This window comes from Saccostrea cucullata, unplaced genomic scaffold (assembly GCF_032062105.1).
Source record: "Saccostrea cucullata isolate Sc308-1 unplaced genomic scaffold, CSIRO_AGI_Scuc_v1 ctg382, whole genome shotgun sequence".
Taxonomy (NCBI): Eukaryota; Metazoa; Mollusca; class Bivalvia; order Ostreida; family Ostreidae; genus Saccostrea; species Saccostrea cuccullata.
The window spans coordinates 490738-516666 of NW_026925758.1; the positions used below are offsets into that span (position 1 = coordinate 490738).

Below are 25929 nucleotides of genomic sequence, written 5' to 3' on the forward strand. Positions count from 1 at the left end.
CCAATTCTTATACTACATTTTCGGTAAATTTCTAAAGTGGGGGGGCCAACCAGGCTTTCAATTAACATTTCCTATAGTGTAAGTAAGGTTGGGAAAAAAAGTGGGGGGGCCAGGCCCCCCCTGGCCCCCCCGGATACTACGCCCCTGGATATTATAAACTTTGTAGTTCTTGAATGCTTGTCTAAGCCAGGAAGAATTTCTGTTTTTGATTTTAGCTTTGCAGTGTTTCTTTAGTATCATGACTTAAGTTGAAAATTGTTGCATGAAAAGATTCAATTTCAAGCTTCATTTGGGGACTTTTTGAATTAAATTTTAAATTAAGTTATCCTTCCTGGCTGAGGATAGGAGTACGAAAGTTTTAAGGTGTAAATGTATGAGCAATATTGAGTAACTCTGTAGCACATCTGTAGCTTGTTCAGAATCTCCTGTAATAAGCTATAAATGTTTGTTCAAAGCCATCTCATATACTAGTGGATAATTGGAGAAAATCAGATACAGTTTTCGTAATGTTTTCAAAAGGTTCAAGATTTATTGTAGATGATGATAGTAAAGCTTCTGACACCTCTTACGTGAGTGTATCCTACACCATGAGTATACTGAGCTTTATCTAACTATCTGATACAATGTTCTTAAACCAGAAACTGTTTAACAAGGGGAAATATCGGTACTTTCTGTCATAAAATTTTTTATTTTGCATGTGATAAAAAGTTTCTTTTGATTTTCAGCTGTCAAGATCAAGAAAAACAAAGAGAATGTGAAGTTCAAGGTCAGATGCAGCCGATACCTGTACACCCTGGTCATCCACGACAGAGAAAAGGCTGACAAGCTCCGACAGTCCCTCCCCCCAGGTAAGTCACTGCCCCCAGGTAAAGACAGGTGTCTGAGGCAAGGGGTACAACTCTGTATGTCATTTGCTTATGACACTTCTGCAATCCATTTGGAGATTAATTTACAACGTTGCTTTCATTTGGTTAAATGTTAAGCTGTGCAAACTAAAAAAAATCAAATTCCATTGTATTTATAAGTAAAAGTGGAAAAATATAGATCCTGTGGAAAGATTATTCAATAACGACAATCTGTTTTATCTGCTCTCAAGTATCTCTCATCTTCTGTCATGCAACATGCATTGTGCATTAATATTAAAAAAATTAAATCATTCGGTTACTGTTAAATTTAATTGTTGTTTATCTGAAGAGCTGAAACTGAGCAAAATCTACCATTTTTTATTGGAAACTTTTTATTGTGAAACAACATTTATTTTATAAATGAACTGTAATATTACTTATTAAATATGATCATTAATATTTTCTTTCTTTATTATTTCAGGACTTGCTGTAAAAGAACTTAAATAAATGGTGTACATAAATTTGATTTTATTGTTGTGAATTTAATTACAGTGATGCACATTGAAGTGGGAAAATTTTATGTTTGAATGTCAGACATAATATTAGGTTTTTCTTGTGAACATCAATTGTTACTAAAATGACATACCCAAATATTTAGAAACAAGAAAGAAATATTTGTTGTTATGCATTAAGATTACCCCTTCTCTGTGGCAAGCATGGCAAGTTTTGCAGAATTGGAGATTTTCTGGAGTTAGGAGAGAGACTTAAAGACCAGGCTTCTCTAAAATAAGTATTGCAATGAATACCGGGTATTTACCGGTATATCATGATAGAATTTATCACTACATATCATGATATAGATTTATTTAATTAAACAATAAAATGCTTTCTTTGTTTGTTGTTACTGGAATGAACGGAAGCAGCTGTTGCAGAAAAAATTAACATAACCCGCTTACGCGGGTTATGTATTTTTTCTGCAACAGCTGCTTCCGTTCATTCCAGTAACAACAAACAAAGAAAGCATTTTATTGTTTATATTTATATCTGTTTAAATAATCAATTAAAGTAGGATTAAAAAGATTAATTATTGTATCAATGATGCGAACGTCTTTATACGTTTCATTGATGGAACAGCCACTGATTAAGAAATCTGTACAGGCGACCTGCCTACTGTAGTTTATGCAGTGATGAACGCAATGGGGTTTCTTAAGAAATAATAAAGAAGAAAATATTCAGTGGATGTGAATATATACAAAATGTTTATGTAAAATATAGTATTTATGGAATAACCTGTTCTACAGGTATAATTGAATAAACATTTTTTTCTTTCTGAGGAAGGATTGAGCATTGTTCTATGTGACAATCTGCATTTGGAAGGAAACTAATATTCCTTTTAAACAGAAAATTTTGCCACTTCAATGGACTTCACTGTAACGTTGAATAATCTGAAATTTGAATTATCTCCGTTAGTTGAAAGGTTCTGTAACATTACATTCTTCCCTAATTTGGTGTAAATCAGCAATTCTTCACAGTTCTAAACAAATTCCTTAAAAATCGGTGACTAGAACACAGGTGCTTGATGTGTTTAACCTTTCTTTTCATAAATAAAAATATCCCATATACTATATTGGGTCAAGGAGTCTGAAGTTAGGGTGGAACTTTTTATCCATTGATCATTTACTAGAGATGTTAAAGGTAGAGAAAAGTGGATGTTTTGACTAGAGGTTGGTTTTATTGATAACTGTAAACTGCCTGCTGAATATATCCATGCTCTAATGCAGAGCTACCAAGTAAAATCCTTTTTAGATTACCTGAGTCACCCGGGTGACCTATTGCTATCTGTCTTGGTACATTTTCAGCTTCTTCTCTGAAATCACTTAACCAGTTTTGACATGTATCATCCATGGGTGAACTTTGTGGCAACCCCCTCCCCCTCTGGTCCTGAGGGGTGGCACTAAAACCACCAAAGAAGATGGGGGAATAAGGCGGGCGAAGTGCCTATAGTGCGACAGATAAATCAATTAAATCCAAATTTTATTTAATATTTCACCTAATATTAAAGGACTCTTTATGTAAAATCTCTACAAATTACAAAAATCTAAAACAGAAAATATTTGTGTATGAAAAAGCTTACACACACTAAAAAGAACAAAAACGATCATTTTCTAGTACTTTAACAATTTTTTTCAATATGAGTGGGTCTTAGCTCCATTTTTTAGCTCACCTGAGCCGAAGGCTCAAGTGAGCTTTTCTGATCACATTTTGTCCGTCGTCCGTCCGTCTGTCCGTCCGTCTGTCCGTCTGTCTGTCTGTCCGTCTGTAAACTTTTCACATTTTCGACTTCTTCTCAAGAACCACTGGGCCAATTTTGACCAAACTTGATAAAAAGCATCCTTGGGTAAAGGGGAATTTAAATTGTTAAAATGAAGGTTTAAATTGATAAAATGACAGGCCAAGCCCGCTTACAAGGGGAGATAATCAAGAAAAGACAAAAATAGGGTGGGGTCATTAAAAAATCTTCTTCTCAAGAACCACTGGGCCAGTAAAGCTGAAACTTATGTGGAAGCATCCTGGGGTAGTGTAGATGCTAAATTGTTCAAATCATGACCCCAGGGGGAAGGGCGGGGCCACAATGGGGAATCAAAGTTTTACATAGAAATATATAGGAAAAATCTTTGAAAATCTTCTTCTCAAGAACCACTGGGCCAGAAAAGCTGAAACTTATATGGAAGCATCCTGGTATAGTGTAGATTCTAAATTGTTCAAATCATGACCCCCGGGGGAAGGGCGGGGCCACAATGGGGAATCAAAGTTTAACATAGAAATATATAGGAAAAATCTTTGAAAATCTTCTTCTCAAGAACCACTGGGCCAGAAAAGCTGAAACTTATGTGGAAGCATCCTGGTACAGTGTAGATTCTAAATTGTTCAAATCATGACCCCCGGGGGAAGGGCGGGGCCACAATGGGGAATCACAGTTTTACATAGAAATATATAGGAAAAATCTTTGAAAATCTTCTTCTCAAGAACCACGGGGCCAGACAAGCTCAAACTTATGTGGAAGCATCCTGGTATAATGTAGATTCTAATTTGTTCAAATAATGACCCCCGGGGGATGGGTGGGGCCACAATGGGGAATCAAAGTTTTATAAAGAAATATATAGGAAAAATCTTTGAAAATCTTCTTCTCAAGAACCACTGGGCCAGAAAAGCTGAAACTTATGTGGAAGCATCCTGGTATAGTGTAGATTCTAAATTGTTCAAATCATGACCCCCAGGGAAAGGGCGGGGCCACAATGGGGTATCAAATTTTTACATAGAAATATATAGGAAAAATCTTTGAAAATCTTCTTCTCAAGAACCACTGGGCCAGAAAAGCTGAAACTTATGTGGAAGCATCCTGGTATAATGTAGATTCTAAATTGTTCAATTAATGACCCCCGGGGGATGGGTGGGGCCACAATGGGGAATCAAAGTTTTATATAGAAATATATAGGAAAAATCTTTGAAAATTTTCTTCTTAAGAACCACTGGGCCAGAAAAAGTGAAGCTTATGTGGAAGCATTCTGGGGTAGTGTAAATTTTAAATTGTAGGAATAATGACCCCCGGGGGAAGGGCGGGGCCATTATAGGGAATCAAAGTTTTACATAGAAATATATAGGAAAAATCTTTGAAAATCTTCTTCTCGGGAACCACTGGGCCAAAAAGCTGAAACATATGTGCCCATGGAAGGATCATGTGGTAGTGTAGATTTCAAAATGTCTAAATTATGATCAGTGGGGTAGGATGGGGATGCATTATGTATAACAAGGGTGAAATCTGCTAAAGAACAGAATGGTCAAAGCTTCTCAGGTGAGCGATGTGGCCCATGGGCCTCTTGTTTTGAAAGAGGATCCTAAAAGTTTGCAATAAAATACACATTTTTTGGTTTACAAAAACATGGAGCGAAAACCCACTATACCCTAAAAGTACACTTTTATGACACAACATACGCATCTTTCCGAGATATACTTCAAGTCCATTAAGTCGCGGGTCATATCACAAACATGATTACCGGTAAATGCCCCAAATCACAATGAGTTATGTAGCATAGTGGTTAACGCGTTAGTCTCAAAGCAGTATGTTATTGATATGTTGGATTTTTATTGTTAGGGTTCGAATCCGGCTAATACCATCTGTTAATTTTATGAAAAAAAAATTTTTACAAGATTTTTTTTCTCTCAGAAAAGTTTTTTTCTCATAATTTCAAAAATTTCAATAATTGGAAGTTAATTGAAATACTCAATTTACATATTGAATATGATTTCTTAATATAGGACGCTATAGGCATTCTGCCCACCTTGTTCCCACATCTTGTTAATGCAATCTTTAAAACAATCTTTCAAGCAGTCAACCTGTTGGCATGATTGTAATAAGCATTGAGTACTGGACCAAAATTGTGAAATTCATGGCCCCTGGATCAGGGGTTCAGCAATCTGATTAAAATCATATCATTTGATCTGCTCACATAAAGATTGCCTTGTGTAGCTATCTTTATGTAAGCGGATCAAAGGATCGGATTTTAATCAGATTGAGGGGTTCTGGAGTTAGGGCAGGGCTCTCATGATTTTAAAGTGAAAAGGCATGAATTGTTTGAAAATCTTTTCTGCTCTTGGGTATAAAACAAATGAACTATGTACAAATGGTGAGGAAGGATATCTTTTTCCAAAATTGTGAATTTCATGGCCCTGACCCAGGGGTTCTAGTGTGAGGGTGGGGCTCTAATGATTATACAGTGAAAATGCATGAATTGTTTGAAAATCACCTACTTGATATTAAACAAACAATATTTTAAGATAGTTACGATGAGGAAGGATGCCTCTTCTAAATTTGTGAATTTCATGGTCCCTGGGTCAGGGGTTCTGGTGTTCGGGAGGGGCTCTAATGATTATACATGTGTACGTATAGTGAAATTTGCATGAATTGTTTGAAAGTGTTCTCTTGGTTATATAATGCTGATGATCCAAGTATGCAGTTACAATAAACAAGCTATGATACTTCTTCCTGAATTGTGAATTTCAAGGTCTCTTGGTCAGGGTTACTGGGGAGAAAGGGGGGGGGGGGGCTTAATGATTATGTACTAAAAATGAATTAGCTTTGAAATCAGTTCCTTGGTATTCATCAAACATAAATGATGAGCAAGGGTGCCTTTTCCCAAATTGTGAAATGTATGGCTCCAGGGTCAGGGGTTCCTGTGGAATGGGGGTATTACTGATTAAATTGCTGATTAATGGAAATGCATTTTTCTTTGTTTCTCTACTCTGCCTCTGGGTAGCTACTTGAAAAGTTAAAATGACTTGCAAAATTAGGAATTTTATGGCCTCTGGTTTAAGACATGAACCAAATTCATACGTTGGAAAGTTGTTAAAGGATATTCAGGTGACCTATAAGGCCTGTGGGCCTCTTGTTTTTGATGTTTTCTATATTGAAAACCTCACCCACTTAGATTCTGATAAACCACACACCCATAGATTGTGTTGTTGGGGGCCTGCATGCAGGGAAGATCCTCAGCCAGATGACTTGAACCCGGGATCAACATGTAACTATGTTGGGGCTTTCCTGCTGAGCTGATAGGGCCATGCAGATGCCCAATACGGAGAAAATGCATTATTTGAAAGTTTTAAATGCTGGATATTTAGCAGACAAATAATTTGGTTGATAGTGAAGAGCAAGAGTGCTTCTTCTTCTGAAAAATTGATATTCTTGGGACTCCAGTGGTTCTGGACTTTGGTGGTCCTCTCTTATGATCTTGTATGGAAATTTGAATTTTTCCCCCTTTATTGATAATTAATAATTAAAATATATGACAGATAAATCAAATGTTAGAATGACTAATATAATCCAGTTTTACTCTGCCATAGTAGAAGTTATTTTAATCAATGAAAAAGTACAATTACTAACAGTAATTTACAAATGCGTATGAAACACTCCATCCCATGTTTATATATTTATATCCCTTGGTATGTCTTAATTTAAAAGGAAAACTGTGTGAAACACTCTATCATGTACTCTGGAATTTGCAATATTAATTAATACATTTTTCTCTCTGCCTTAGAATGTAAAGATCAAAACTATATTCTTAACCTCGATCCCCTCACATTATTATTCTTGTTCAGAAAGCTTTATATACAAATTATTTGAAACTTTTAGGAATATAACTTCAAACTTTCTTGAAGAAATTACCGGGGTACTAAAATGTAGCTTACACAATCATTTAAATGAACACATGATCAAATTAAAGAAGAATATATTATTGAACAATTTATTTAAAGTCTACACTTTCATTTTTATTCCTCTTTTGATCCCGGATCTAATTCCTGATATTTCTCCACCATAACGAGACGTCTCGGTCCTAACATCTCGTACCTGGCCCCGCCTCCTAATCTTAGCTTTGCGATATTTCATTCGATGTTTAACCCTTGGGTTTTTCAGCTCCTTTTTCTTGGCTGGTGTCAAGCCCTTGTTTTTCTCAATCTGGTAAGTAATGGCCCTCTTCCCTCCATCTTCAGCTTCTTCATCTTCTTCTCCCTCTAAGTCTTCCTCTCCTCCTTCTCTTTCTTCATCCTCGTCTTCAGAACTTTGCCTCATTTTCATCATTTCATAGTAAGCCAAGGCTGCTTTTTCATCCTCTGTCTCATAGCGTGGATTTTCTATCTTTTGTCTTTTGTTGGGAATATCCTCTTCGTCACTTTCATCACTTTCACCGGGTCTAGAGATCTCCATTGCCTTCTCCCTCACAGTCTTCATACTCCTTCTCTTTGGCTTTATAAATGTGGAAGGTCGTTGGGGTTTATTTTCTTCCAGGAAAATCTCCTCTCCATTTCTTACTTTATTTAGAATTTCTTCTATCTGGTTGTTTAACTTAACATCTGCTGGCTTCATCTGCTTCATCAAATTTTGGTATTGCACAAGCCTTTTAATAACTGGATGGTTCTGAACTGGTAATTGTTTTGCCTTCAGCATCATGTAGAAACTAATAGTTGTGCAGTAGTTGAGAATAAGTTGAAGTTGACACTGAATGTAATCTGATGCATTTTTTGAAATTTTGCCACCTCCTGTGAGTTTTGAAAGAGGAAGAAACTTGTTTTTAGCTTGCTTTATCAAAGACTCAAAATCTTTTATAAGAGGTAACATTTCTGGAGATTTTTTCTTTAACAGTTGTAATTTTTCTTCAGCAGAGAGTTCAGACAATTCCTTGCTGATCTTCCCAGTACCGACTTCCTCATCAGTAACACTCTTTTTCTTCTCAAATATCCCCAAATGAAAGTCTGCGAGTTCTAACTCAGCTGCCATTTTTTTCTGCAAGTTCATGGCTTCCCTTTCTTCCAGCACTGCTGCCCCCTCCTCCTCTTCTTCACCGCTCAGGTCTATGTCATCATCACTTATATCTGCCCCATAGTACTTAGACCTCTTCTTGCCCCATGCCTTCAAGTCTGGGAGGTCCTTTCCTCCACTCTCTGTATCTTTTTCCCTGTCATTTTTTAATTTGTGTAATTTGAGCTTTCTCAGCTGTTTCTTGTAGTTTTGAATACTATCATCACTAAGCAAGTCATCATCATCGTCATCATACACACCTAGGCCCAGAACTTCCTCATCGCTGTCTGATGAATATTGCTCGTTGTCTCTCAGTCCTTTATCCAGAAGAATCTTTTCTTTTGCAGCATGGTTTTTATCCACATTGTCAAAGAAGAAATCCTCCTGAGTGGGATCTGGCACGGCTTCCTTGGAATATTTCCTCTCGTCATCAGAGTCATAATTGACAATATTCTCCACCGCCTTTTTTCTTGGCCTTCTCGGCATGTTTCCAGTTAATATTTCCACTCAAATCAGAGACAGTCACAGTGTGCTATGTTGTGAAAAAAACACATGGGTGAAAGGAGGAGTTATTGTTCATAATTCCGATAAATATTATTGCTTATCGTTACCTGTCTAAAAAAAAAATATAAATTAAAGAAATCTTGAGATTTTAATATAAAAAAAATTATAAAATTTTAATTGTTATATCATAGATACATTCAAGAACTTTTCAATTATTAATTAGTTATCTTGTTAAATAGTTTATGCAATAATAAGTACTCCCTCGTAAAATCTAAATTCTAAAAAAAACTCGTCATTATATTCCGGATATAATAAATAAAAAAGGAAAAGTTTGTTGAATTAGAAATTTTATTCGTTTATTATTTTTTGTGTGGATTCAAATCCATGCATTAAAAATATTTTTTTTCTTTTGTATGCTTTTTAAAAATTGTTTTTTTTAAAGGATTATCTACCCTTTTGTAATCTGTTTACTCGGATAGAGGGCATTGTGAACGCCTACTGAAAAATGTAAATAGATCGGAGATAATGTGAACAATATTATATAGCGACCACCGTCGATAGGTTGTGTAGTTTCAGAAAACAACATGTTTGTTTCAGCACGTGTACTTGTCTTATCAATATGGACAACTCTCTTATATGGTAGGTATTAATTTCAAAATGAAAAATTCTTGTTTAGGCCTAATCAATCATAAGCATTTGTCTTGCAAAAGGTATATACAGATATAGTCTCATGTACATAAATTAAAGTCTGATTAATTATATTTTCTATTGATATATTAGCGATGAAGGGGATTCTTCATGCATTTTAAAAGAAAACAAAGGTCACCGTTTCGAATTTTTAACTTTTAACTTTAAATATTTCAATGACTTCTCACCCAAATGATGGCAGGAATATACACACCACTCCTTTCAAATTTTTTAAATGGCAAACTATAAAGATTTATATACACACCTGGAATTCATTAATGAGTAGATCTTTAGATACAAGGTTATTTAAATTTAGAGTGTTAATTTAATTATTTGAAAACTTCTAAGAAAATTGTTCATTTATAAATATTTACATTTCCAATAAATTTTCCCTATGATTCTTTACAAAATAAAATGCAGTATATTTTCTCATGAACTACATTTATATACATGAATATCTCCATTGTTACGTCATAATACCGCTCTTGACGTCAAAATGTCAAGAAATATAGTGCACAGTTTTATTTTAAAAATGACAGTTGAACGGCGTAAATTTATGGCAAGTCATCAGAAAAATAATGTAAATATAAGAAATGAATTTAATTTTTTGAAGATTCATGATGTTATGAACTACGACGCTTCACGTCGGCATATTTCATGAAGCGCGATTCAAAAATTAAATTCATTTCTTAAATATATGCCTATTTATAATGAAAATTTGTTAAAATGAAAGGTTTGATTGTTTGTGATTCTACTTTAAATTTCTACTTATTTTAGAATATATTTTTATTTGTTAATACAGGTATCATATTTTCATAAACTAAGGTAAAACTACTGTGATACTTATTATAATTATAAAAGTAATATTCTTTGTTTTATTGTTGTAGAGGCTTTAGCTTCTCTAGACAGATGTCCCAGTGTCTTCCATCGCATCGGAGGATATAAAACTGAAAATGGAGAGATGTGCTATACATTTGTTAACACAGAAAAGACATGGGTTGATGCTAACAGTCAGTGCTGGTCCTGGGGTGGAGAGCTGATCTCTATCAAGAACATGAATAAAATGAGTTTTGTGATTCACACCCTGAACTCAGTCTTGAGGTGGAGAAATAACGGGGTGTGGATCGGGGCTCATGACAGACATGGCCGGGGGTGGCAGTGGACTAATGGTAATGTTCAATTCTAAGTAAAGTTAAAATTCTAATATAGACGTACAGTATTGTTTTGTGCATTTTATCTGACTAGATGTCTGAAATTGTCCCTTATATACATGTAAAGTAGGTAAAATGTTTCGAACTTGATGACAACATGAACAGGGATTGACAAATCTCATGACACTTTTGTTGCCTTAAATTCTCAATGGGAGCAGACTGAACATGCAATGTATTTAATTTTATGTTAACATGAGACACCAGGCCTCATGTTTTAAATTCAGGATAAAACCTTGACCATTTTGTGGACTTGTTGACAGGTCTAATTTCCAATGTACCTGCCATATACTAGATGAGAATGCACATTATGAATCATATCAATGTTCACAAGTTGTTAAGTAGAACATTAAATTTTCATTGTCTATTAATCTAGCTGTTTCTGTTTTTCCACCCAATCATGTCAGAATCATAGTCATGATCTTAACTTTCTAATGTAGAAATGGAAAGACATTGAAAGGCCATACTTGACTCAAAGATTACAAATGAATATGTCCTTTATGAATATGTCCTTGATGAGGATGTGTAATGACCGTGACTAAAGGTCAATTGGCCAAATTTAAGGTCACCGACAGAAGAGGTTAACTCTTTATGTCTTGTCAGTGATTTTTTTCTTGAAAAAATGAGAATATATCACAGAAAAATTACTGTCTGATAAAAAGAGGGTATGTCACGAACTCTATCTAGGTTATTTGGGCAAGTTCAAGAACACTTTCAAAAAGAGCATAAATTTTATCTCATAGTTGTAAAGAGGAAATGGTGGATACATCAAATTAGTACAAAAAAAATATATTGTGGGAATGAGGTGGGAATGCAGGTATCATTTTTTCGCAATATCAAAAATCAGCAATTAAAACTATACTCTAGTACCGGTACCTTTACCCCTCAACAATTTTGACACAAATTTAATAGCAGAAAATTGAGTTTTAAACATAAAAATGTGTTGTCAGATAATAACTCATTTAATATAATTTCAGGGGAGAGGCTGAGCTGGGGGTATTGGGCCTCTGGACAGCCCAGTAAGACGGGGGGATTCATTTCATTAGAGGACTGTGCCTTGATGAGACGAGGTGATGGCTGGAGATGGCATGACTATCATTGCGATTCTTCATTCTTCTACACGTACAAATTCATCTGCCAGTTTCGTAAGTAAAAAATATCTTTTAGGTTTTGGTGTGGTTTTTGTGTTTGGCACATTTCTTTCTCTATTTTAGCTTTGGCATTAACTGTGATTTACTTGCTGCACTTTGCTAATAGCTTCAGTGATTTCCTGATTAAAATGCAGTTAGGGTGGTTAGAGTGTTAATTGAACCATTTGATAAGTTTTAAAGTTTCTTACAACTCTTTTATCTTGATTATTATAATCAGTGATGTGGAAAAAGAGTCAACTCAAATGATTTAAAGTTTTCCAGTTGTAAACAATACAATGTACAATTTAAACCTATCCTTTTGTATAATTCTATGGTTGTTGATTAATAACTAGAATGTATTCTTAGGTTTATTCAGCTTTTGTTAATTACATCTGTGTGTATTTGATGTTGACATTCTGACATGGTAGAAAGTTAAAGTTAATTATTATGAACATTCAGAATTCCCTTTCATTAAGACTGTGGTCATGCAATATAGCCAATCCTCTGACATTTACACACATGTTTCTAGTTCAGCATATGGTGCTGAGTTTGGTTCCTTATGTTCATGGCTAGACTTGAACAATATTCCAGTGTATTAGCTGTATTATGTACTCCTGCCTTCATATTGACCCCTCTTGTGGTTTTGCTTCTCAGCAGTCTATATTTTGAGATACAGACTCTGATGCTTATGCATGTTTTAACGTTTATATTTATAAACATGAAGGAGGAGTTCTGGTCTTATTAAGTTTAGTCTAAATCAAAACAATTATCAGAAAAATAATTTTCCTGAAATACCTATAGAAATTTTGATTTCAATGCAAAAAGTATCATGCAGTGGTGTACTGTATCTGAGTGTATATGTTATTTTTAATTAAATCAGTAATTAAACACCTGTCATGTTATCATTGCAAAGCTTTTCAAGGTCATTTATCAGATAACAAGCATTCTACCTGTTATGGTTTGAATTGTTACATTTGTTTTCCAGAACTAATCTTTCCCAGTGTCCACCTTAGCAGTCAAAACTTTATTATGTATACTCAAATTAACTGAGTACATATACATATTAGTACATGTATCTAAATATTAAAACGATCTGTTGTTAACCAACACACACCCTTTTCATTTGAAGAGGAGTACATTGTAAGCCAGCTAGGGAAAAAGAAATAAGAAAACGGGAGAATTTTATCTTTCTCAATTTTTGAATCAGGATCATGGTTAAAATGTATTGGAAAATACAGTAGTATTTCAAATGTCCAGTATGCATGTATGATTCATATGGTAAGCAGTTCATGATCAATTGAATGCTTCACGAGAAACACCTACATTGAGCATGATTACGCCATTATTTTCTGGAAGTCTATCAGAAACTGATTGCCTCACATTTTGCAGAGTTTCACAATTGCCCTGACTTCATCAGCGTTTTCTTCTGTGTGTAACTTGTTTGTCAGCGTATTGATTGGGAACTTCAGACGGCCATTAGTGATTCACATCTCACAGTGGCACTCTTCCAGTGATGTTTGAAATCTTGTAACAATATTGAATGTAAATGTTTTACTCACAGCACAACAGAGGTTAAGAAAGTGTCAGAAATCTTTCAGGAATGTAATGAACTGGAACAATCAGAAAAGAAACGTGATCATTAGATACCAATCATTTTATCCTCCTACTTGCACATGACTAAATTTGAAATCATTTGATGATTTAAATCTAAAATATTTGCTACCCTTACAGTTTTGAATTTTAGAAAAATTAAAACAGAAGAACTGTTTATTTTATAGAATCAGTTGTTACTACATTGTACGCAGTACCACTTGAGAAAAAATGACAAACTTATACATGTTATAGTTAGTCTGTGGCTGATCACTCGAGTTCCTAAGTAGGGTTTTCTGTCATCAGGTTGAAATTCTAGAGTTCAGTGAATTTGGCTGTTAACAGTTTGTTGGTGTCAGAGTAGTTCAAGTACATTTCTTATGACTCTCCACTTAACGTGGCTCTAACAATGAATACTCGAGATTTCTCTCTGGCATTGGGGAAAAAACATCATATCGTATATACATGTATTAGGTTGATTTCTTAGAATTTGTATATCAGGTAATATTTACATTTCCAATAAATTTCCCCTATGATTCTTTACAAAATAAAATGCAGTATATTTTCTCATGAACTACATTAGGGTATGTATCACGAAAAAGCATGAATATCTCCATTGTTACGTCATAATACCGCTCTTGACGTCAGAAAGTCAAAAAATATAGTGCACTCTTTTTTTTTTTTAAAATGACAGTTGAACGGCGTAGATTTATGGCAAGTCATCAGAAAAATAATGTAAATATAAGAAATGAATTTAATTTTTTGAAGATTCGTGAGGTATATGAACTACAACGCTTCACTCCGGCATATTTATCATGAAGCGCTAATGCGCTTCATGAAATATGCCGGTGTGAAGTGTCGTAGTTCTTAACCTCATGAATCTTCAAAAATTAAATTCATTTCTTAAGTATTAACTTTTATGAAGGGTATCTTTTATGATAAATATATAGGGTTTCCCAATTGGTAATGAATTATCTGTTATCATAAAGTGGAAATTTTGAATGAAATTAAATATTTTTAGATTATTCATTTATTTTTTCTGGTATATAAAAAAAAGACTTTGATTAAAAATTCCAAATGTTTATATTTTTTTAAATATTTTTTTTGCAATATAAGAAAAAATTCAGACTTTTAATATATATGGTTTGCTTTTAATAAACATTTTTTTCATAAATCTCAGAGTCAGATAATATAAATATGTGTAAAATTAGATTAAAACTGAAATCTAATCTGATTTCAGTGAATGAACACAATGAATATTAAACAAGAGGCCCAGGGGCCACATCGCTCACCTGAGCAAAACGGCTAGGAAAAACACAAATCAGATCAAAACTGAAATGTTTACTGAAGGGGGGGGGGGGGGGGGCTTGAATTTAATACTACTTTAGAATGTCTTCATGTTAATTAATACAGCATATGAATTTGCTGTTCTTGATAAAAAGATTTTTTAAAAACATTTTCTTCCTATACTATCACTAATCGTTGCTTTGAAGTACTTGAGAAGACGAATTTTAAGATTTTTCCTATATATTCCTTTGTAAAACTTTGATCTGCCATTGTGGTTCCACCCTACCCCGGGGGTCATGATTTGAACAAACTTGAATCTACACTATCTAAGGATGCTTCCACATGAGTTTCATCTTTCCTGGCCCAGTGGTTCTTGAAAAGAAGATTTTTAAAGATTTTCCCTATATACTCCTATCTAAAACTTGGATCTGCCATTGTGGCCCCACCCTACCACCAGGGGTCATGATTTGGACAAAATTGAATCTACACTATCTGAGGATGGTTCCACATGAGTTTCATCTTTCCTGGCCCAATGGTTCTTGAGAAGAAGATTTTTAAAGATTTTCCCTACATATACTCCTATGTAAAACATTGATCAGCCATTGTGGCCCCACCCTACCCCCGGGGGTCATGATTTGAACAAACTTGAGTCTACACTATCTGAGGATGCTTCCAATTGAGTTTCATCTTTCCTGGCCCAGTGGTTCTTGAGAAGAAGATTTTTAAAGAATTTCCCTATATACTCCTATGTAAAACTTTGATCCGCCATTGTGGCCCCACCCTACCCCCGGGGGTCATGATTTGAACAAACTTGAATTTCTACACTACCTGAGGATGCTTCCACATGAGTTTCATTTCAAGATGGCACAGTGGTTCTTGAGAAGAAGATTTTTAAAGAATTTCCCTATATACTCCTATGTAAAACTTTGATCCGCCATTGTGGCCCCACCCTACCCCCGGGGGTCATGATTTGAACAAACTTGAATTTACACTACCTGAGGATGCCTTCACATGAGTTTCATCTTTCTTGGCCCAGTGGTTCTTGAGAAGAAGAAATTTTTTTAAAATGCCATTAAATTTTCACTTATTCATAATTATCTCCCCTTGGAAGAGGGCGTGGCCCTTCATTTGAACAAATTTGAATCCCCTTCACCTAAGGGTACTTTGTGGCAAGTTTGGTAGAAAAGTTTCTTGAGAAGAAGAAGAAAATGTGAAAAGTTTACGACGACGATGACAACGACGACGACAACACCAACGACAACACCATTACGAAACATCAAATTTTGATCAGAAAAGCTCACTTGAGCCTTCGGCTCAGGTGAAAAAAGCTAGTGCAACAAAGTTTTGATGTGACATACTGAAAAAACTATTATTTAACAAGAGACAGAACACTTGTATATAGTAGGGTTATCTAGGTTTGGTTTGAACATATTTTATTGTTTTGAAGTTATAACAAAAGGATTGGACACAAGTTCTTAAAAACTTAGAACAATTAATAACACAAAGTATTGTTCAAAAAAACATAGGAACCAAAGGTCAAGAAGATTATTTAACATAGGTAATGCATGTACATAATTGAATTAATGTAGTATGGACAAACAGGTCAAAAAGACCAGATCTAGGTGATCCAAACCACTTCTGGTTTCCGAATCATTTTATCACTTTGTACTTTCAAACTGGTGTTCAAGGAACAATTCAACTTCGTTTACTGGGTATAAATGTACTTTCCGAAGTACTCCCGTGTCATCCTGTGTAAACCTAGCAAAGTTTTTTTGTTTCCTTTGAAAAGTTGTTAGATGAGAATCATGGGAAAAAATCAATTTATCAGTCTAGTCCTGTTGGTTTTATTCTAAAGCCTGCAGTGTTCATATTTAAATGTGAAGCTATAAGCTTCATTTTTAGATGATTGTTGAAATTCATAATGGTAAAAAAATCCATGCGAAGCAATATAGCTTTTAAAAGCTTGCAAATTATTTTATTTGTAAAAATAAATATCTAGGGAGGTTTATCACTATAACTTTAGGAATATTTTTGAAATTATGCTTGACTCTGACTCTCCTGCTACCCTTGTTCTGTCATTTTTAATCCTGTATAAAGCTAATAACTTCAAAGTGCACAGGTACATGTATATTATATTTAAATTTGCCAGAGCATCACTAATAAGTTATATTTAGAGTAAAGATTTTCCTACTGTACACAGATACTAGGGCGGGGCTTGATCATGAATATTGATTACCCGCCCTTATCTTTGATCAGAAATGAATTTTAAATACTTGTGACATGACCTTATATAAAGACCTCACCAATTTACATTCGTATTTGGGTACATACCTCTCAACCAATCAGATGATTTTGGCAGAAAGTTGCTATTTAGTATACCATTTTAAGCATTCACAACTGAAATGCAGAGTGAGGTCGATGCAGGTAATTATTTTATTATTTTAAAAATAATTATTTGGGGGATGAATTATTTAATTTTTTTTCAAAAAATTTAATTTTTATTTTATTGGGTTGGGTTTTTTTTCTCTATTCAGCTCTTGCTGGGTTTTTTTTTTTAATTTAAGCTACAATTAATGCAAAACATTTTTTATAAATAAGAATCATATTTTTGAAACAAAAATGCTTCGGGGACATCGTATTCTTGAGAAAATGTCCAAGTAATTAATGTTTCACCGTTCGCCTTATACAAAATTGAAATAAACAGATGAAAGGAAGGGGGATATTTACTTTCATGTTTTTAATATAATGTAGAGTAACCAAAGCAGGATCCAGTACTCACAGGTGCCCCCTCCCACCCAACTTGAAGTTTTTTTTTCTTTTTTCGCTTTTGTATATTATTTTTGCCAAACTTATATACATACGCTTTTTAATTTATCAACAAGTAACGATTTCACGCACATAGTGTCTTGGTTGATACAGTATAAACCTATCCCCCAAAATACGATTTTCAATTTTTTTTAAGGGGGGGGGGTCAAAGTAATCGTTTTTAAACTGCCACACTCCCTCCTTTCTAAATTTTCTTAATCGGACACTCATAACTTTTCGTTGTAAAATTTTATTCTTCAAATTTTGAGTAATTACTAACAGTGCTATCATGTAATTGAACGATTGTTGTATATAATATATGGATATAGCTTTCCGTCACCACTAAAAAAAACCGTACTATCGTTGATATTTTGCAGATACAGTACAGTTTCTGTCATTTGCATAAGAAACGCCCACAAAAAGTGTTCTGTATCGCAGTTACAGTATGCTTGACTTCAAAGGAAAACCACCGGGTCCTGTCACAATGCAAAGACATTGCACAAAACTAACGCTATCCTGAATATTGATTAATTCATTTTCACATGAATATAAATATAATGTATATATATTCAGAAATTAACACTGTTTTATCTTAAAAAGATACTTTCTGAATTGTAATAGAAGACTGAGATTTTCCTGAAGAATATTAATTGTGAATTTTAACGTCTCATTAAAACTACATACATTTGTACAGCAATATGTTAAAATTTGCCATTGAGAAATCAACAAATTAAATTTTTAGCCGATGGGGGGGGGGGGAATTGAATTTAAGTTCTGTTTCTTGCTCAAGACACCTGAATTGAAAATTTCAGAATCTGGATTTTTTGAAATGACACATCATTTGTAAATATGGTTTGTCTTTTTATGGATTAAATGCCCAGCCAATTAAATGTTTATTATGTTTATAGTGTGTATCTTTTATTCTAGTTTTGACAGTATGGTACAATTACAATTTTTTGTGTTTTAAGAGGCCTATCATAAAGATTTGCATGGATCTGTAAAAAAATATATAATTCATCAGTTCTATAGATACAAATATTAAAGACAATTCAATGAAAGCTTTTTTGCTAATTAACTTTTTGACACTAATTTAGGTTGAAGCATTGCCTCCAACTCTAGTACTACGACTGTATACAACCACTCCTAGTACTACCACCACTAGTACATACCACTCCACAGTTTGACCACTAGTACACCACTGTTAGTCCCACTCCAAGTGTTAATCTGACCAAAACTGTGGGGGCCAAATCTAACTTGATCAGGCTGTGGACTTAGGAATTAAGTTTGACCACACAAATGTTAAGTTTCAGGAGAAAGGCATTATTGCAGGTAAATATTTAATCTATACATGTACACATTAACTACTGCTGAGTTTAGTGCATCTCATGAATATTTTTTGCCCCAAGTTGATACTTTGATGAAGAATGCCAATTTTAAATTACTTACCTGCGTATGGTATATCAAATTTGCATGCAAGGCAGGGATATAGGTTCTATTGTAATAAGACTGAAATTGCATGACCACTGAAAGCTATTAGTATACTTTTGTTGCATGCTATTTGTTGGTATTTTCCATCTTTATGTGTATGCAGAGTTACCTTTATATTATTATTATTTTTTTGATTTTGAAAGCTTTTTACTGAGGATTTTCCTAAATCACTTAATGTTTGTAATACATGTATATTAATTTATTTATCTTGGTCATAGTGTTGTTTTTAATCCTAGAGAAACAAGGTTTAGTTGTTTTGTCAGAGATATGCCTCAATATTTGGACTTTGATTTAGTATTGGCATTTGAGTAATATAAATTTTCTTCTGTGACAATTTCTGTATCCTAATTAAGGTACACAGACTCTCTAAAAGAGAGATAAATCTAAATAAATTACTTATTCCTATATACAGTAAAACTCGGTTAGTACAAATATGGATATTGCAAATTCACGGATATAGCGAAGTTATCTTGGATCCCCAGATGTACTAATTTAATGAATTTCTTATACGGATATAACGATTTACGGATATAGCAAAGTAATTTCAGAGGTCCCAGTGACTTCGTTATAACCAAGTTTTACTGTATATATACAGGGGTATATATATATTAGTTTTTATTTTCAAGACAGAAAAAAATATATCTGTTAAAAAAAATTCTGTATCCTCAAAGTTGGTTGTAAACTTGTGTACTCTTGACTATTAATTACTTGTAATTTTTGAAAAAAAAAATCATAATCAAAATTGATTGAAAGTGAACAGAGAGCCAAAGACCCTTCAAACACCGAAAAAAAAAAAGCAAAAACTTAATCTATATGTCTTGAGGAAGTTTGTGAAATAAATTCCATGATCCGGATTGTACACTTATGTTTTGTTGAAAATAAGAAAACTGCATGAAGGCATGGAAACTGTAAAGGAAGAATATATTTTTGGGAATTCAAAGTAACTCTCTATTTTCTTATAGAACATGTCCTTATGACTGATAAATTCTCTTGTTAAAATCAAGTACTTTGTTTTAAGAGCTTGATAAACATTTATGGAAATCTCAGAATAGAAAATATCATGACATTATCTTAAAATTGTTTAAGACATCAAATTTAGTTCCAGTAAGGCCTCAATAGCTAGTTCCTAATCTGGATTCAATTTTGAATTTCCAGATATTTATAGAATACCTAAATTATCTAAGAACTTGATATGGATTAGAGATTATCCAGGGTCATTATTGAAGTATTTTGATGATTTAGCTATTGTTAACTTTTCTGTTTTCATAGTGCAATGCATGTATAAACTAAAGAAGATTTTTCCCAGATAGAGAGTTCCATGATGAAAGAATGGTTGCAGTAGACTTTAAAAAAAATATAATTTGACTTAGATTTGAGCATATTTGTTTCAACCCACATTGATTGGCATTTTCCTGGTCTGCTCATAGTACATTATCTAGACATGTTTTAAGTGTTGAATGCATTGTGCAGTACTCTCTGATTGACCTTGGAGAGTCTCTGTATATCAAGTTACATGTTTTGGATTTTTCTAAGTGAAACTCCCACACAGTTTGAGGAGGGGCTGCAAACAATTAAGTGGGACTCTGATAACCTCCAGATAACTCCCTCCCACTCTGTGGGGAACACACTGGGTTGTGGCTGCTGAATTAACATGTGACGTGTGTTTGTAATAGATACATATAGATGACAATCTGATACAGGGGGAATTTTCAGCATATGTTCTGGAAAAAAGATATCATCACATGTTAAATGTATGTGCATTTTGGTGCATGTTTGAAATGATTTTATATGCATTGCATCGAGTGCAGTCTGCATTCAAAGAGCAGGCCTCAGAGTTTAATTAAGCATTGAATTCATCTTTTTGGATGTCTTCGGTCCTATAACCTGGCCGTGCCGACAAATTAAATACCGCGCGTTAGCGCGGTATGATGAATTGTCGGCACGGCCAGGTGTGTTACAGGACCGAAGACATCCAAAAAGATGAATTCAATGCTTATATTTACATTCTCTAATTTTCAAAATGAATTACCTAGTAATACCTACTTTCAATCCAAAATCATTTTCTGCTGTTTTTCTGGATAAAATAATTCATTTAAATATTAAAGAAGCAAATCTTACCTATTTGGACTATACCAGTATATGATTCGGTCAAGTTGATTCATATGATATTATGTTATTCAGGTTATTTGCACATTTAAGTAGCATTTCTAGCATGTACGTATCAAAAATGTCATCTTTGCTACGAACATTTGATACTTAACTGCATTGTTCATGTTAAACAGTTAGACTGTTGTGTAGATCATCATTATACAGATCAAAGTTTTTTGATTTTTTATATTGTTATTTCATTACACAGATAAGAAAGCAGCTGAAGAATTGTATTCTAAAAATTAAGTTTTTCTCCTTTGTTGACAAAAAAAAAAATAAAAAATAGTTTTGACAATTAACTGTGGTATATCAGTGCCATTTTAAAAATCATTTGTTAATGTTATTCAATTTGTGTTTAGATCTAATGATAAGTCAAGTTAATATTTGATTACATTGATTAATATAAACAGCAGTTTAAATGTTCATATTTAATGCATAATGTGAACAAAGAACCCCCCAGGATAAAGTTTTGATTAGTAGTAAATACCACAAACAAGGATAAAGGATACAATATTAAAAATGCATAAGTTTAAGGTTGTTCTTTTTTTTTTTTTTTTTTTTTTTGCCAAAAAAAAAAAAATTAAATGAATAAATAAATTTTAAAAAACACCCCTCCCCCCAAAAAACTATTCAAATGAAAAGAACTGCATGAAAGACATTGAAGAAGTCATACACTGAAAGATTACTTTAGGGATATTTGGAAGATTGAGCATGAATGTATGAGTATGAAAATTGAAAGAATCTTAAGTTTGTATTGCACAAAATGCCTTCTTTAGATTGATATATGCCTATGATATGAATGAAATAGATTTGCTGTGATAATTTTTATTTCTGACACTGTTTTTATGGAGACTTTGCTTAATCTGACTATATTGTAATTACAGATAAATTGAATCAAGGAGAGGGGTCTGTAAGCTCAGTGGTGGGCGGGGACACAGACTCAGACAGTACTGGGAGTGATACAGGTAAATATAAGTATTGTCAGGTCAGTAGATGGGAGTGATACAGGTAAATATAAGTGTTGTCAGGTCAGTAGATGGGAGAGATACAGGTAAATATAAGTATTATCAGCTCAGTACTGTGTGTGACACATGTAAATATAAGTATTGTTAGCTGAGTGACACAGGTAAATATAAGTATTGTCAACTCAGTATTGGAAGGATACAGGTAAAAAAAAGTATTCTGTGATTGATATCAATTGTGTATGAATGACTCTAAAAAATGTATGATTCAAAACATATCTTTGTTATTTCATCATCAAAGTCTTTAAGTTTTGTATGATATAGTAAAATATTTTTTTCAGGAATTTTAGCAGGGATTATTGTAGGAGGAGCTATCCTAATTTTGATAGGAGCCATTGGAACTCTTTTGTTAAGAAGGTAAGTCAATATTTAAACTGATGCCTGAACTTGAGCAAAACATGGATAACATAAAAAGGTTCTTGTAAGAATGGAATTACCATTGAATAGTTTTGTGCAACATAATAGGATGTTTGTTAAGCACATTTCAATGACATTTGTTCAATAGTATCATCAAGAAAAAAATTGTATTCTTGAAATCTTTGGTACCTTTCTGTCTGACTGAGTGTATGAGAAATTGAAATTGTTGTTGAAAAAGTTGATTTTTTTATTGCATAAAGTATTGGTATATAAACACATGTGGTCAAATATGTCAAATTTCAAATGCCCATTAGTTTCATCACAGGAGTGGGTGTAAAGGACCTAAGTTTACCACCTTGTGGAACTCTCCATTTATTCTGTTTAGAGTCAACTTTAAAAGCTCTAATCTTTACTAATGCATTATATATTTTTTTTCTGAGAGTTGAACAATGTTTAATTTGGGAATGTTATGGTAAGGGGAATAACTCAATTTACTATTTGTAGGAGAAGGCAGAAAAAATTTGAGGAACCATCAGTCCAGTTCCAAAACCTAGCCTACTCACGAGTGACCAGTGGTGGACAGGACGGGAATATGGCCAGCAATGTTTACATGGACACTAACGAGATGAATCGTTTATATGAGGAGGTAAACAAACAAGTGAATCACGGTGTGAACTGCTTCAGTGGAACTGTGCTAGACATTCAGGTACCGAGATCTGAGTCCGAGGACCAGGAGAACGCCTGCTGCGGGGGAATGTCAGAGGAAAGTGATCTCAAAAAGCTAAATAACCTCACTCACGTGGTTATACCAACAGACACCAAAAATCCTCCTGACATAACTGAGAACCATTACGTAGATATGAGCACAGCAAACAAAGCAAAGGAGACAAATCGCCTCATGGAAGCCAGTCGAGTGGTGGATCCTAGCAAACCCTCAAACCTGGGGGTGGAGAGGGAACCCATGCCCCTCCCAGTATATGCTAACAGTTTGGAGAATCTTCGAGAGGGAACCCTGGAACTGACCAGCACATTGTCATCACAGTCACAGGAGTCTACGTACATCAACAGAAGGGAGGGGTTTGAAGTGGATGAAGATGGGTACATGAGTCCTAGATCCACCCTCCACAGTGACAGTGACACAGAGTTGATGGGGGCAGATAAAGACCCCCTCTATGATGAAATTCGTTAAATTCAGAGCAGATCTTGTCTGTAAATTAATGTGTTCTGTTAATCAGTTGACTGTTAAATGTTTGGAAAAGCCTTCCTAGTTTGTTTGAATAGAAATATTGAGAGGAAAAATATCTGAATTTATTACAATATATAAAATAAATTTGTAAGAATGAAATATTAAGAAGAACTATGATAAATGAATTATGCTGTTTTGAGAAATCAGTACATCTACTGTTCAAATTTTAAATATCCGTATCAAAATTAAGCACTTAAGTACAGCATTATTTGAGAAAACTGGTATGTAATTTGCAAAACATATTGGCACATGAGAGGAGCTTAAAAATTGTGATTGGGATGCATGGTTCATGTGTAACAGTGTAAAAAGTTAGAAATTTTGACTTGTCAATGAATTTTCCTTTTCTATGCTAATTTGGTAAGTATAGTTGTTAATAAATTTAGAATTGTTTTTTTTTAATGAATTTTGTATGTATTTTTGCCATGTATATAATATTCATTATTGTGTACATGTACTTCAGTATTCAAATCTTAGTTCATGACAAAAAATTACACTCATTTTACATACATATAAAGAATTCGACCACAACAGATTTATTTTATATATCTCTTGGAGTCTTTACAGTTTGTGTATTTTAAAGAAGAAAATTTGATTTTAATATGCTGATTATCTGATGTACATGTCTTAGAAATTGATAGGAGAAATTCATGATGTGCCTAGTACTGCCCATTGTAATGTGATATTGTTTATATATATCAAATATTTGCATATGATTTCGTGTGTAATCATTTTGATACAGAAAATTGCTTAGTTACTGATAAATTTTAGGATTATGTTTGAATTATTTATCGCGATAATCATTTCACATGACATTAAAATCAGAAAGGGTTGTCAAGAAAATTGTGCATTAAAAGAATTACACTGCTTTACTCTGTCATTCACCATTTCTTAGGGGACCAAATATTTACTAAAATGGCTCATCTAATTGTTTTATTTACATTCCTTTTTTGAATTTTGAAACTGAAAGATTTTTTTAAAAGTAAACCGCTGAGTTTTGTGTGTTTATTTATAGGTCAGTGTCTATATCAAATGATATTTAATGCTTTTGTAGTCCCTAAAAATTGTTATTCAATAACATTTTTTTTACATATGATATATCATAACAATATGCATGTTAATGTTGCATTGTAACCAAGCTTTTGTGAACTTTATTTTAAACAATACCTGACCTTTTTTTTATTGTCTTTGTTTTTGAAGATGTTATCAGTTGTTTTATTTAGTGATTTACAATTTGTAGAAAAATCACAATATTAATGATTTTTACTCACTTTTTTCCTTATTATACAAATGAAAATTTGTATATTGTGTTTTTTATCCCAAGAATAAAGAGCAACAAGATATAACCAGGTGTTATATATCTCTGTAAAGAGGTTCAACGTAGTCATTTTTAGTTCACATGAGCCAAAAACTCAAGATAGCTTTTCTGATCAAAATTTGTCCATTTTCTGTTGTTGTTGTAGTAAACTTTTTGCAATTTCTTACTTTTTTTCAGATCTTTAGGGTCAAATTCAACCAAAATTGGCTCAGTACTTGGAAAAAAGTATTCAATTTATTGAAATGAAATGCCCACTTTTCTTTCCAAGGGGAAATGTTTTTTTTAAAAAAAAGTCAGTATTGGGTGGGTTCATTTAGAAATTTTCTCAAGAACCACTGGACCAGAAAAGATTGAAAGCTCCTGACATAGTGTAAATTTAAGTTGTTTTTTTTTTTAAAAATCACTACCCAAGGGGTAGAGTGGGACCACTATGGGAAATCAAAGTTTTAAATGGGTATAAATGGGTATGAAAACCCTTAAAAAATCTTCTCAAGAAGAGACAAGGCTTGAATTATTATATTTATTTGGAAGTATCCTCTGGGGATGTAGATTCAAGTTTCTAGAAAGCAGGACCACAGGGAATTAAATTTCAACATGCATGCATATATGAATAAGAATGCCTTTTCAGATACTGGAATACAGAAACAAGTCGAGATCGTCAGCATAAACGGTACTGTTTCCCTTACTTGAAATGGTTCCTGTTTTGCAACATTTGTATTTATGAAGTCTGCTTGCCTGTGCACGTTAGCCGATCTTTGTGTATTGAAATTCTATGGGTATTCAACATACTTTATCATGCTTGTATGGGTTTTTTTTTTATTAGAAAACAATAGAAAGTAAATTAGACAAAGCAAAGAGTGACTTATAATTGGTAAAGTTTTGTCTGGCATTGTTTTTGTAATTTAAAAAGACAAAGAATGAACGGACACTAAACATGGATTAA

At 33.5% G+C, this 25929-nt stretch overlaps 3 protein-coding genes across 3 annotated transcripts in view; 1 reads left to right on the top strand and 2 right to left on the bottom strand.

Annotated features, from left to right (window-relative positions):
• Positions 1-25929, bottom strand: part of LOC134269766 (inactive rhomboid protein 1-like) — a 228453-nt gene that overhangs the window by 97496 nt on the left and 105028 nt on the right. The gene's annotated exons all lie outside the window — the stretch shown is intronic.
• On the bottom strand, positions 7120-8750 carry LOC134269762 (something about silencing protein 10-like). The gene has a single exon (XM_062751968.1). It carries the CDS (start codon positions 8683-8685, stop codon positions 7159-7161), a length of 1527 nt encoding a protein of 508 aa, XP_062607952.1. The 5' UTR covers positions 8686-8750; the 3' UTR covers positions 7120-7158.
• LOC134269763 (uncharacterized) lies at positions 9184-24842 on the top strand. Its single transcript, XM_062751969.1, has 6 exons — positions 9184-9342; positions 10278-10559; positions 11576-11743; positions 21931-22011; positions 22350-22425; positions 22930-24842. The coding sequence occupies exons 1-6, from the start codon at positions 9288-9290 to the stop codon at positions 23612-23614; spliced, it is 1347 nt and encodes a 448-aa protein (XP_062607953.1). The 5' UTR covers positions 9184-9287; the 3' UTR covers positions 23615-24842.

Coding starts and splice junctions, on each gene's coding strand:
- LOC134269762 (XM_062751968.1), bottom strand. CDS start 8,685: ATGCCGAGAAGGCCAAGAAAAAAGGCGGTGGAGAATATTGTCAATTAT.
- LOC134269763 (XM_062751969.1), top strand. CDS start 9,288: ATGTTTGTTTCAGCACGTGTACTTGTCTTATCAATATGGACAACTCTC. Junction 9,343..10,277: donor ATGGACAACTCTCTTATATG/GTAGGTATTAAT, acceptor TTATTGTTGTAG/AGGCTTTAGCTTCTCTAGAC. Junction 11,744..21,930: donor CAAATTCATCTGCCAGTTTC/GTAAGTAAAAAA, acceptor TTGTAATTACAG/ATAAATTGAATCAAGGAGAG.